Raw genomic sequence first — 13,619 nt, 5'->3', positions numbered from 1 at the left:
AACATATTCAAAATAGAGGATGTCAAAAGTATTAGACGCAAATCTGATGGTCAAATTCAACAAAGCTGCCTGAACTGAAACCAGTGGGGTTTGCCCATGGCTTCTGGGAGGTATAATGCAGAAGATCCCAAAATAGCCCCAGGGTGTTCTAGTGACTACCTCTTAAGTGAGTTAACTCTTCAGCTTTCACCATCCTTCGGCTGTTTTCAACAACTGAGGGAAAACTAAAAAGCAAAGCAGCAGGAGAGTGGTTAACTGTAATTGCTGTCTCAAGTGGAGTGCATCAAATGGGAAGGAATAGGAAGGAGACCTCCTTTAGTCAACAGAACTGCATTTCCCAACTCTGTAACTTTATACATCTGATGTAAAATTTGCTCGCTTGGTGCTGTCACTAAAAACAACATTCATTTTTGTATCTGATTAGTGTGAGGTGAGAGAACATGCTGGGACACTAAATGTTTCCCTACCAATTGGAAATCCTGCAAGAGGAAGCAGAAATATCAACATTCAAAAACATCACGCTTCCATCATCTTTGCCCCCACACATCAGAAGGGGAAATTACAAAGGTGTTTTCCTCTTTTCATCTACCTCAGATGCCAACTGCTTCCAATGTGTGTAAGCTCTCCTGAGAGGCTGTGCTGTTCTTCTGCTGTTGAAAGCCCCAGCTCATACAGTGAGACTGTAGGTCCCATACCCTGCACAGAAGTCCAAGTGGAGGTTTATGTCCAAATGGGCAACTGGCCTTTTTTTTCAGTGTGCTTCTACAAATACGAACATCATAAACGTTGTCTCTCTTGCATTCAGGCCTCAGCTATTCTGAAGGCAGTTCACCTGTCCTCCAGTTGCATTATGTCTTGTGTGAGACACCATGGTTCTCACAAGTCTGAGTGAAACTCTGGCGGTTTTGAGGGACTTACCTATCCCCAGACTAGAGATAATTTCAAGGTCTTGAAAGTTACTGGCTTCTAATATTGCTTGTGGCAGCTTCAGGGTGAAGGGCAGCAAATCCCTGTAAAAAGAAACAGTGAAAAATCAACAAAAGAATAAACCCCACAATTGTTAGGAACTCCTAAATTTACTGTTGGTGTTAGTAATTGAATTGGCTCACAGTTTCTGCCCTGTTTTGCAATGTCCTGGACGTTGTCAAAGGAAGATCTCATAGCCGATAAGGCAATGTGGACATGGTGCTGGCCTGGCTTGTTCTGATTTCACAAAAGATCACCAGCTCCTGTGGTGATGCTTCATGAGGTGCCGCTGGCTTAATCACAGCATCTCAGCTTCCTCCTCCAAAACCAGCAGGAACGCCTCTCACCACAGGGGAGGCCACAAGAGTTGAAATACCTTCCCATGAAAAGTGAGGGTTTGCAAATGGGAATTATTGTAATTAGAAAAGGCATTCTTTTTGGTGTGGAGGGGATTTGAAGTCCTTTTCCTTTCTGTGTAGCCCTCTCTTCCCACCCTGCTTCTTCTTTTAACAATCAGTGTAAGTGTAAGGCACAGAGACAGGGCAAGACACAGTGGATTTAAGGAAGGAAGACCCCTCCCGGGGAAGGGTAGCCCCTGGGTGAAGTGACAGACAGCAATGAAGTGCTGCATGTCACTAAGAAAACACATATATAACTCTACTCTTCACTCAGATTTCTGACTGCTTGGTTTCTGGAAAGATGCTGTAATTTTACTGAAAAAAAAAAGATACAGTTTCTCAGAGAATGTTAGCTAGATTTCACTGAAACACACCCTAAGTCTCAAATAATTTAACGGAGCTTGTGGGCTGGTGGTGAACTGTTCAGTTTTGCTTCTTGGTCAACATTAATTCACTAAACCTGTTCCTACATAAACTCTCATTTTAACAAGGACTAGAAAAGCCAGTAATAATAGTCCCTAAAAGGTAACAAGGAATGGTGCAGGATCATTTTACACATTAAAAAGTTTAACAAGATGTTCTGCAAGATGCAGGTAATTATTTTAGAAAAAGCCAGCCTTGTGAGTAGATGGTCTCTGCTGCACAAACACACACCCCAAAAATTCCCGTGACTGCAGACCTGGGGAGGACTGATCTGTTGGCAGAAGAATGCAGGGGGGCTATTTTTGCCCTTACTAACAGATACATATCCTACTGTTGTACTGTGTACTCCATGGGTTCTCTGTGCACCACTGAGCACTCTGTTGTCACATTGTTTGACACAAAATGATGTGATCCCAAGATTAATTTTTTTTGTGGCAGACATCAGGTTTAAAAGAGGAAGAAAGTCTATGGACCTTCTTCTTTCTTTGTTTGTTATTCTTATATGCATGAGTAGTTCCCTTCTAATTTTTTTTATTATTATTATTTTGGTAGAAAAACACATCTAAATAACAGGAAAATTAACACATTATCCAAATAGAAAAAAGTCTGGTTTTATTCATGGGGAAGCAGCTTTCAGACAAGCCACCAAGTTACCTGTTACCTACAGATGTTATTTTTGTGATCTAGATAATGTAGCCAGGCCAAACTTTCTTCTGAGAAGAGCCTGTCAGCCCTGATAAGCTGTTTCCAGCTATTTATAAATGACTATTTACTACGGCGCTGAGAACAGGCCTCTCCACTCACCATCACAGAGAGCGCCTATAACTTGCCATCAAATGGTAGGTCAGTGCCTAAGCAGCCTTTTTGATTACCTGCTTCTCTCAGAAAATTATTCCCTATTTACATTGTCTTTTGACAGTGACCTGAGAAATCACATGAAACATCTGAACGTGTATTTGACACTCAGAAGTAACATAGACAACAGGAATTAACAGAAAAGCTTTTCTCTCTTTCTGAGACTCTTTCTTAAGCTATGATCCCTTCTGCAGGAAAGCAAAAGTAGGCAAATTTTCCCTCCCACCAGCCATTTGACTAGAAATGCCCAATTCTTGTTTCCATTTGGGCTCTTCCTTGCTTTGGTAAGACAGAAGTCTTTATATGGGTCCAGGGGTTAATTTATGCCCATCCTATAGGGTGTATACACATCTAGATGGCTAAATGTCTTCACTGATGGAGGTGAGAGAGCAGGTGGTCCCTTGCATGTGGGTAGGAGTCCTGGCCCAGCACTGTTGAACTCAGCTGGCTGCAGAAGCAGCCCTCAAAATAGCATGAATATTATTGGCTGGGTAAGCTGCAGCACACTGTATCATACCATAGATAGCCTGTTCCTACTATGTGACCTAACCAAGGCACTAACGCATGTCTTGTAAACATATCCTGAATATGCTTTCCCCTCTTAAATGGAAATAGCTACCTTAAGAGTTACCTAAGTTCATATAGGGGAGGTCAAAAGCTCACATCCAACTCGAAACCAGGCCTGCTGCAGCAGGAATGGGGTAAAAAGCTTGTGGAGGTATTGCTGCAGCATGCTCAGCACAAACACACAGATTAGAGGAGACTGCAGATACCTGTGTTTAATTACACATAGGCTCTCCTCAGCTGCTGACCAAACCTTGCTCTAATGAAAATGACCTTACAGGTCTTTCCCATCTCTGTGCCCACTATATTTGGCATTTCTGCAAACAAACAAGGTCGCTTCTTTATTGGTTTATTTTTAAATTTTGGCTATAGAACAGAAATTACTTCAGGGCTACTTTCCCTGCCAGATTCCCCATAAGTGACAAAATGCTCTGAGTCTCCCACAGGCAACAGTGTGCTAACATGCTTGTTAAGTCACTGCCACATGTGTCTGGATACTTAAAGCTGCTTTTAATTAGAGATGGTTAATCCAGGACCCATTTTCCTCCCTGCTCTGCTAGCCATAGTCCTGTGCCTCAGTCTTTGTGGGTGCAGCCCTACAGATCTTCCTCAGACAAAGCTTTCAGCTTCAGGGACAGCTGTGGTTATGGTGTGCCTGGCTAGAAACTGGGTGATCTCGCCCCATCATAGATACTGACATCTGAAATACCTCCTGGTCTGGCAGGTTAGAGGAATCTGGAGGAAACATGGGCTGTGCTGTGACTGGATACTGGGGAAGGGCAGCCCAGAGAGGAGAGTGAAGCAGCCCCTCCGTGGAAGCAATGAATCCAACTCACCTACTGACACAGTAGAAGGCAACCAGTTTGAAGACATCCTCAAATACAAGGACAGATCCTTCCAGGTACAGGACTGATGAAAAACAAAAAAGACAGTCAACAACTGTTTTCTTTGAGCTGTACGGCAAAAAAAGCTGGTGGGTTTGGCTCACACTTCTTGTACTGTGTCATTATCCAGTATTTGCATGGACTAATATGAAGAAGCATAAAGAACTGTTTTCAGGCAGCCAAACGCAATGAGATTCTTCAGGGAAACACTAGAGAAGAAATGTCTCAGCCTGGCTTTCTGAATGGTTAGCTCAAGATAGCAGAGTGTTGTTACAGTAATAGAAGCAATGGGGAAAAAAAAAAAAAATCCAAGTCACAGCAGAAGGGTTCAGTTAGTTGCAAGCCCATCTATCTCTAAGGATGTGCATATGGGGCTGATTTTGTGACTCTCCATGCTGGAATCTGGTTTTGTCTGGATGGACAAAGTGCTCTGAAGAGAAAAAAAATAGAAATTACTGTTTCATTACCATGTGTGTGGGCTCTGACCTGGGTCACACAGACAGTGTGAGCACAGCCTATTTGTACCTTTCTGTCTTCTCCCTCCCATTGTGTTATACAGCGACAGCACTTTCCTTTAAGTGGCAAAATACAATCTACACCACATTGCAGAGCTCTTCAAGGTGACCTCCTTTATAACAGCATGCTATGGCATTGGGTAGCCCAAATCTCACATGTTATTAGAGAGCTTTTGGCTGCTAAACTAGAATAAAATCACTGGCTGGTGGAGAAAATTTCACATTGACCGATAACCCAAGGCAGAGAGAAAGAGATGAATCTGCAGGAGGGAAGCGTCCGTCTTTACTTCAGCTTTGCAGTCTCACAAATCGCTTATGCCCGCGTGTACACAACGCACCATCCCAAACAGCGACCGACAAGTTTAAGGAAATCTGTGGTGGGTTCTCCACAATTCCCATTTGCTGGTGGTGGAGAACCGGAGCCCCGGAGCTGCACCGTCCCTGCCGCGGGAGCGCACCGGGGCTCCCCGGGGAGCGGCACCGGCTCACGCTCGCACAGCGGCGCCCGCAGCCGCTCTGCCTCTGCCTTCGCTCTGATTTACAGGCCACGGTCCAGAGCTGTGGACAGGAACCTCAGCTGTCACGGTTCACTTCCCTTGGCCTGCCACGATCCACGGCCCTGGGAAGCATCCCCGGCTGCTCGCGCTGCCTGCCTGGGTGTTAGCTCCCCTACAAAGCAGAGCCAGCACCTGCGGGAGGGAGACATCCCCCTGGCTCTGCTCTCCTCGGCTCCCTGCACTGGCTCTTGTTCTCCAGCCAGCAGGGAATCCCACTGGAAGGAAAAGCTCAAGCTTGTCTCCTGTTCAGCTTCACAACTTGTTCCCCAAACAAGACGTTTCCTCCTTTTACTTCTCTCTTTGTCCTAGACCAGGCCCGGCAGGTTGCTATTTTGGGCTGCGCACACCAAGGCAGGCATTCTTTAGAGACAAAGGCCATGTAATTCTCAGAAGGCACTCCTAACGTTAATTTGTGTTGGATTTGCACGGACAGATCAACCTCGGTGTGTGCACTGATACCAGGCTGCGGTGTGGAATTTAAAGCATACTTTAAGCAAAGCACTCCCTTTCCCTTGCTTTTATCCCACAAACTGGAAAAATAAATATTCATCAAGCTTTTTCTTTTTCCATAATAAGAATCATGTTTCAGTCAGGGATTTTCATTAAACGTCTACCATGAACAATTTCTATAGCTTGAAATCCATCTGCTTTGCAGCTCTGACACAGGAAACAAAAATAAAGACAAAACTCAGTGCTGTTCCAGAGAATGAACCAAAACCCAAGAGTCTGAACTCACTTGAACCTCCAGTAATTAAATAAAGCCCTTTGTGCGGATAATAGTTTTAGGGAGTTTTTTTCTGTTAAGAACCACATGTTCACTTTGGCATCCCAAGTTGCAGGTGTATGTAGGAGAGCAGGCTGCCCTTGTACATGTTTACACACATGAGCAGATCGCTTGGGCTGGGATTAATGATTGTTTCTATGCCGGGAAGCTCTGCCATTTGGGAGATTGAATTTTAGGCAAGAGAGTATTCGTCTGAGCCCCTCAGCATCAGGAATATCCACATAGAAGTGCCCTGTCACCATACAGCTACCCATATATAGTTAAATATCACAGAACATCACAATCATACAGCTAAAGCAGTCTAGGTACAAAAGCTACTGGAGCTTAAAGACAGGTGTTTTCAGCAGCTGGTACATAGAAACCAGACTGTCCCTGGTCTGCTCTGAGAGGTCATAGAAGGTAACAAAATGAAGCATATTTGTCAGCAGGCTGGAATTCATCGTACAGAGAGCCACAGCTCTGCTGGGATGTTTTTGCATGGCCTGCAAACAAGTAAGAATAGAAAAATACTGCTGTGGATGAATCATTACTCAAGATACTAGCACCATCAGGACCAATACTCTGCCCCAAATTTATTCTGAACAGTGACAGTGTGAAGCAGCCTGTGCAGGGCTACCACAGCCGCTCGGACCCGCTCCCAGCACAGCACCCATGGAGAAAGCCTTGCAATCTCCTGTGGGAAAGGTCTTCTTTGGGAGAAACTGTAGTACTTTTTCCTTAGCCCGTTTTTTATCTAGACACGTGCTGACCACCAGCAGGCATCGCGGGTAAGTACTTGCTCCCTGACTGCTTTGCTCTTGGGTGGCTGATGATGGGTTCATTCTTGGGGGAATGGTTGTCATTCACCTGCAGAAACCATTAAGTGGGTCCTGCTGCATGTTTCTGATTCTTGAAAAGGTGCAGAAAATAGCAAGTCTGTACAGCTGAAAGGGCTCTGCTGACTGTTGGGGACAACGTATCTTTCCCCCAGTGTCATTACTGACCTCAAAGCACCCTGCTCTGAGAAGACAGCCAGGTTTTTCTCTGGCTGTGGATGTGTTGTGGGTAGCTGGAGACATTTGACTGACATGAGCACTGCTGCTCAGGAAGGGATCATGGTGTTGCCATTTATAGGAACTCAGGACTTTTGCAGAAACTACAAGCAGACACTTCTCTGCCAGACCGCTGTAATCCTGCTGAAAACTGCAGAGACAAAATTCACCTTTCTTGGGCTCATAAAACTACACCCACAGCACCTGAAGAGCAAGAAAATCTGTCTCACCAGAACAGCATCAGGATATCAAGGATATGATCAAAAGCAATAGCAAAAATAGGCTGAGTTCTGTGAGACTAAAATAGTGCCACAGCACATTGAATTTTACCCAATATTTAGAAGCCCACAGAAAACAGTCACCTTCAGGAAATAAAAGGGGAAACGTGTAAATCAACGGGAAATTTTGATCAGTCTGCAACAAAGATATCAGAATTAATTGAAAATTTTTTAATGGATGACAGAAGCATTAGTAACATGAATTAGTGGTTTACTGTTGACCATACTGTTCTGTGTCCTTTGTGCAACTCAATAAGTGAACAGGACATGGCCAGGTTATGAACTCCTATAAATATTTATGATTGTCTCAGCTTTCCCTTTACTCCACCAACATGCTCTGAAGGGTGTCATCTTTAGGCACTGACCGGAATCTGTCTTCCTGTTTCCTTTACTCTTTAGATCTTCCCATCATTTCTCCATCCAGATGCTGATGTTTTTGAGTCACACTGTCCCTGGGAATTCTGCCTTCCTTTCCTCCTTGATTTTTCCCTGCAGAATTGTGTTCACTAGTCCTGTTGTTCTGGTCACATGGACAAACCACCCCAATATTCATCTTCTTACTGCTTATATAAGCTCACGGGACCCAATTACTTCAGCTTCTTCTTCTCTAAGGGTGCTGTTAGTCCTATTCACCGTTTCTGATACCTGTATAGTCCTTCAGAGACATCTGAATTCAAAGATAGGAATTCCTTATTCTGCAGCAGTTGTGTTGACAGAGGACTACTGAGAACACAACCATCCTCAGAAGTCCTGCGTGGATGCACTCGAGATGTTCTTATCTTTCCAAATTCTGGCAAACTCTGAGATTTGACATCGTGGGAGTGATTCCATTTTTCTGTTTCTGTTTTAAGATTTAGGATTATAACTCCACAATTTCCTAACTGGACCTCTCGTTGGTGTTTCCCTCCTGTGATAAAAGTCTCTGGCTTGATACCACAGTTGCCATGACCTTGCTTGCACTGACCTCTGCAGTAAGGAGCACCAGCTGGCTTTGCTGCTGTTCTGCTCTCCTCAGCCCTTTACTCGCAATCAGGACGGGATCACTCCAAGGCAGAGGTTACTGACTTTCCCACTCCCAGATGCTGATTGCATCTAGATGTTGCATGGGCCACGTTAGCACTTTCCTGACAGTGGGGAATGAGCACTGGGTGTTGTTGTAGAGGCCTGCAGTGACCACTATAGCCCCGGTGCTGAGGCTGTTGCATTTGTCACGATACCTGCCGTGCTTTACAGAGATGTGTGAGAGAGTGATGTAATTCCTTCGTCTTTTTTGCTTCAGTTCCCTGAACCCGTGTAAATCTCCCTCTGGTCCTTATTCATGCACTAGGCTGGTGATGGTATTAAGAGAAGAAGCTTTAGCTGGATAGAGGGAAATTTAGATTACATTGGTAGAAGTCCTTAGGATGTTTATGGTGTCTTTCTGCAACAGCTGTGTTTGTTCAGAAGTTCCTAGTATCTGTTCCTAACATTGTTTCTTGTACTACTTTTTCATGACCTTCTGGATGGTACTGTATGGCCTTCAAGTGCTGTGTTTTTGTAAAACACTCTCACTGTTTATCTGTTTTCTCTTCTCAAGGCCTTTTTATTTCTTCTGTAATCTGATACCTCTGCTTCTTCCATCTGATGTCTAAGCTGTCGTTTCCTTTTTGTTTGCATAGTTCTAGACTGTCTTAGGCAACCCAGGAGTGTTTTATCTCTCTTGTCTTTCCTAGTGATTCTTTAATAAAACTGTCAGTTGTTTCTGGTTTTTCCCCTCATCAAGGAAGGGCAAAAACTTCCCTGGCTTGTACTTCTGCCAGAACCTTCTGTTGTGCATCCAACTCAGGCTTTATCACAGGAATTCAATTTTATGGTTTCCTACAGAGTTTAATCTTTCTGGCCATGATGAAAAGAATCACTGCTGGTGGCAGTTCCTGGGAAATTGAGACTAATGAATTACGCAAGTGATAAAGTGTTAATGAGATTGGGTCTAGAGTGTAAGAGAAAACTATTTTTAAACTATGTTCTTCACAGAATGTAATTGTATTGGGCAGAACAAAATTAATGCCATTAAAGGAGATGTAAAACACAGGCTTTTGCACTCTTCTCAGGCTGGTGTAGAGTGGAGGGGACACTCAGTAAAGCTGATTGTTTCCCTGCACACCATGTGCATACCCTGGTGCCGTCCTCACATCTAACAGCCACAGGAGTCTTGGCCACTCCACTGTACTTTGGCTCATCCACATTCACCCAAGCAGATGGACATCACCTTGGTGTCCACTTAGATCTTATGCCTTTAGTTCAGCACAAAATCTGGCTGCTGCCTGGTCTCGTCGCCCCTGCTGCAGGAAGCTTGAGCAGAAACATGTTACCGGCGTTTTGCTGCTGTTTCCTCCTTATTGTGATTAGTGTCTGAGCAGGGGTTGGGAGGCTGGCGCTCAAGGGTACTTCAAGCACAGCTACCCCAACTAAAAGAGGAGTGTCACAGGTCCTCAGTGCTTTCCTTACAGGTATCCTCGTGAGCAGTCCTGGCAGGCCCGTGGGTTAAGAGCAGAGCAGAGTCTGGCAAATGGCTGTTCGGTTTCAAAGCACTTGCCTTCCTTGTCAGATCCTCACCTTGCATCTCATTTTCAGTGTTTGAATAAAGTCTGTGGAAATTCCATACCTGGTTTGCACTGTTTTTTTCAGGCAGAGGTTGGGAAGATCCAGGACTTCTTCCCAGGGCCAGAGGGCAACGTGAGGTTTAGCTGGAGTTTTAGATGTAGCCACGCAGGGTCTGTTTTCTTGCTCTCACACAACAGAGATAAGGGGGGAAATGTGGCCTTTCTGAAATGTTGAGGCTCCCAAGGACACCAAGGGGAGTAGGGTGGCAAGTTCGACTGGCAAGGTCCCTGCTGTAACCAGTTGAGCACTGTGGGATCATTGCTGGAGAAGTTAAGTGTTCACAGGTAATTCAGCATCCCCCCATACATTACAACGGCAGTACAAGATTTATGGTGCCCAGCACGGTGGTTCAAACTGTCAGGGTTCAGGGTTATAGCTGGCAAGACAAACTGAATATAGATTCTTGCAAGTTGCTCTCAGAAGGCAAATTCCTTTGGTAAAACTTTGTGAAGTAAACAAAATTTTCAGCTATATAAAGGGTCTCCCCTGTGCCTCATGCAACAGGAAATGACGCTATGATTTGAAATTCTAGGGGTTTAGTTCTTAGCAACAATTTCCAGGTCATATAGATAACCTTGAGGGTCAATCTTTATGTGAAAAATATTTTATCATACAATTATGTTCTATTGAGAACCATTTTTTTCTATTTACGTTGGAGAAAATTTTGTTTCTCTGGCTCTGAGATACATCATGAAATACCACAGAGTTGAAGTTAATCATATAGAAAAAGGAAGTTTTCTGAGCATTTTAAGGGAAACCATCCGGTACCCAGAACTACATTCTGCGTGAGAGACTTCCAGGAAGAAATACCACACTTTTCATAGGTGAGTGATGAAAGGGACTAACCCACTCTGAAATGGCAGAGGTCAATAGGGTGGACAATAAAAGGAAAAAATTATATTTCTGCTTGAGAGCTGCAATCCCACCTAGTTGCCAACTGGTGGAAGAAGATCTTCTGATTCCCTCTCTTCTGAGCGGAATATATTGCATTCTTGCTGACTTTGAGGGTCCTGCTCAAATGTCAAACCATGAGGTCCTTAATGCCCTCATTTTACTTTGAGCAGCGTCTTATTTACCTCATCTACAAGTCTAAACTCTTGTTAATTAAGCTCATTAAGATATCCAGATAGCAAACACTGTCCAAGGGCAAAAATTATAATTTGTTCCAACTGAGCCACTGAGACAAGGGCACTGGTATCATGGGTACTGATTTAGAGTAGCTATTTTAAAATGAGTAAGCTTTTTGGGTTATGTTCAAGGTATTAAGCAGAAAAGGGTTAGACAATATTATCCTAGAACAGCATGCATAGTGCCTAGCTCTGATTACACACAGATTTTGCATTATGCCTCTTGGGAGTGAATAACAAAGCAAAAAAAAAGCCAAAGTGATGATTAACAAAGCTAACAATACCCTGAAGGCTTCTTTCCAAGATGCTTTCCTCACAGTCCTATTGGTTTAAATCCTAAAGTAAAAATGAAAATGTTTGCATGTAGAGAGGGGAGGCAACTCTTCAGGATGAGAGTTTAAAAAAAAAAAAAAACCAACCAACCAACAAAAAAATACCAACCGCTATAAGCAACCAGAATGTTTCCAAAACAACTTGTAAACCACACAGAAATCTGGCACTGTTACATCTTGAAAAAGCAGCTGCACAAATGTCCTATGTTTTAAAAGTTTTTATGGTTTAAAATAAGCAGTGCATCGAAGCAATGTTAAACTAGGCTCAAATGAGAGGGACTGGGTGAGACTTTTCTGCTTTCCTTGTGCACATGTGCATTTAGAAGAGAAATGATGAACTTGCACAACAGGTTATAAAATGTGTCCTCATACCATGTTTTACAATATCCCCCAAGCCCTCAGTCACTGTTCTTGCCAAACCAAGACTCTGGGCTCCTACTTCATAGGAGTCTCCTGAGTGGGAACTTTTTGACACTAACTCAATTTTCAGGATTAATAAGGATAATGGAGAGCTCGTCCTTGGCAGGCAGACTGACCTGGAGGAGATGCCTAGTTAGACATCCTTAGGGCACTAGAAATCATCCAGTCCCTATCTCCAATCAAACCACAGACGGTAAACCAGAAAATGATAATGTCTCCGGTGTCCTTATCACAGCCCACGCAGAGGTGGCCTTTGGCCTTGCACTGCCTGTGGAGGTGGATGAGGTCCACCAGAAAGCCACAGCAAAACAGCACGCCTTGAGCTGGGGGCCAGGGCTGGGGCAGAGCTGCCAAGTTATCCCACACCATGGGGGAGACTTGTTCAGCGGTAGGATTGCTGTGCCAAGAAGCTGTGTAGGTGACGGTAGACTTTTCTCACTAGTGATAAACATGTATAAACAGGGGAAATTAGCTCATGCTGAGCCCTGGGTGGTGCAGGCAGATTGTTATCTGTGTCTGAACGAGGCTAATCTGAAGATAACTAGGGTAGCTCTACCTCTTCGGAGCTGTGGCACAGACACACCATTGGCAGCAACAGGAACCGCATTAAAAGACAACATTCGTCAGTCTACTCTCCTTAACAGCAAAGTGTCTACCACAATGAACAGGAGTCATTTACTACAGGAAACTAGGATACTAGTCTGCATGCCCAGAAGCCTCCTTGTATGCAATTAAACTGCTTAAAATTTGAACCTTAAGGTTAACTACATATTCAGATTTTCCAGCCTCCCCTAATGAAAATACACAAACTTTTATTCATTGACTGGCTAATCCTTGAAAAAAGTAGCCTTGGAGAAGTTCTGCTGCTGAAATATATGATTTGTTTAACTGAGGTGGAATCAGCCATTTTTGGTGAGAGTAGGGAAGAGGGATCTTCTCTCTCAAGGGCTTTGACAACTCTGTCGTTATTTTTTCCAGCACACTTCTGCTATTTTAAGGCTAGTCAGTGCCTAGAGCCGACAGCAGTTTCTTACTTTGCCTCAATCACACACTCCATCACACAACAATAAAGGAAAACATTCCTCTGAAGTAAATCAGAAAAATTGGCTTCCTTCACAGTACAGTCGCAGCTGTCTGTCAGGCTATACAGAAAGCATACAAAAAAATCTGACCAGTAGTGTTGGTACCTCAGTGCTGAACAAATTCGAGTGCTCAGCAGACAAAGGGCCTCTCTGCAGCCCAGCAAATACAACGCTGGCCAGGAGCTGGGCTTGTTCAGGGCCACTGGTGGGCAGCTGGGCGAGCCCCATCAGCAACCTGTGCCTTAGGACTCCCTCCGTCTATAAAACGGGTGCAATGCCGCTGACTTCCTCGGGGAAAATTTGAGCTGAATTCATCTCGGCGTGGAGGGGAAGGGGCAGCTCCTCGGCACGCTGCCTGCAACGCTCGGCCTCGAGGAGGTCGGCTGCCACAGGGCCATTTCGCCGCCGTTTGGCACCGGCCTCCCACCCATCCTGACAGTGCTTGCCTCCCGCCTGCAGCCTCCTCTCCTTGCACCACGAGGCACTCTGCTGGGCTCCTGCCTGCACGGGCAGCCTCCTTTTGTCTTCGCCCAGAGCATCCTGAAGGTTCGTGCAGTCATCCAGCGCTACAGGATGTGACCCCAACCTTGATCACCTACTTCCCCCTCTCTACTCTGTTCCCAGACCTCTGTCTCCAGTCTACCACCCACCCTTCCCAAAGCCATCAGCTGCCCCCCTTGGTATTTTGTTCTCCTTTCCAGGCTTTACGTCACATCACTCAGCACATGGTAGCATCTCGAAGGAAGCATTGCCCCACCAC

The 13,619-nt window shown here is 44.7% G+C and overlaps 1 protein-coding gene across 1 annotated transcript in view; it reads right to left on the bottom strand.

Annotated features, from left to right (window-relative positions):
- The window catches only part of LOC104364630 (ras and Rab interactor 3), a 170,495-nt gene that overhangs the window by 21,396 nt on the left and 135,480 nt on the right, over positions 1–13,619 (bottom strand). The window contains exons 21-22 of the mRNA XM_042790979.1: positions 4,043–4,115; positions 919–1,010 (exon numbers count right to left, since the gene is read on the bottom strand). Coding sequence (XP_042646913.1) covers positions 919–1,010; positions 4,043–4,115 — 165 coding nt within the window. The remainder of the gene's footprint in view (positions 1–918; positions 1,011–4,042; positions 4,116–13,619) is intronic.

The sequence above is a fragment of the Tyto alba genome, unplaced genomic scaffold (assembly GCF_018691265.1).
Source record: "Tyto alba isolate M040663 unplaced genomic scaffold, T.alba_DEE_v4.0 Super-Scaffold_18, whole genome shotgun sequence".
Classification (NCBI taxonomy): domain Eukaryota; kingdom Metazoa; phylum Chordata; class Aves; order Strigiformes; family Tytonidae; genus Tyto; species Tyto alba.
Note: the sequence above shows the minus strand (reverse complement) of the source record. Positions and strands in the feature narration are given on the sequence as shown.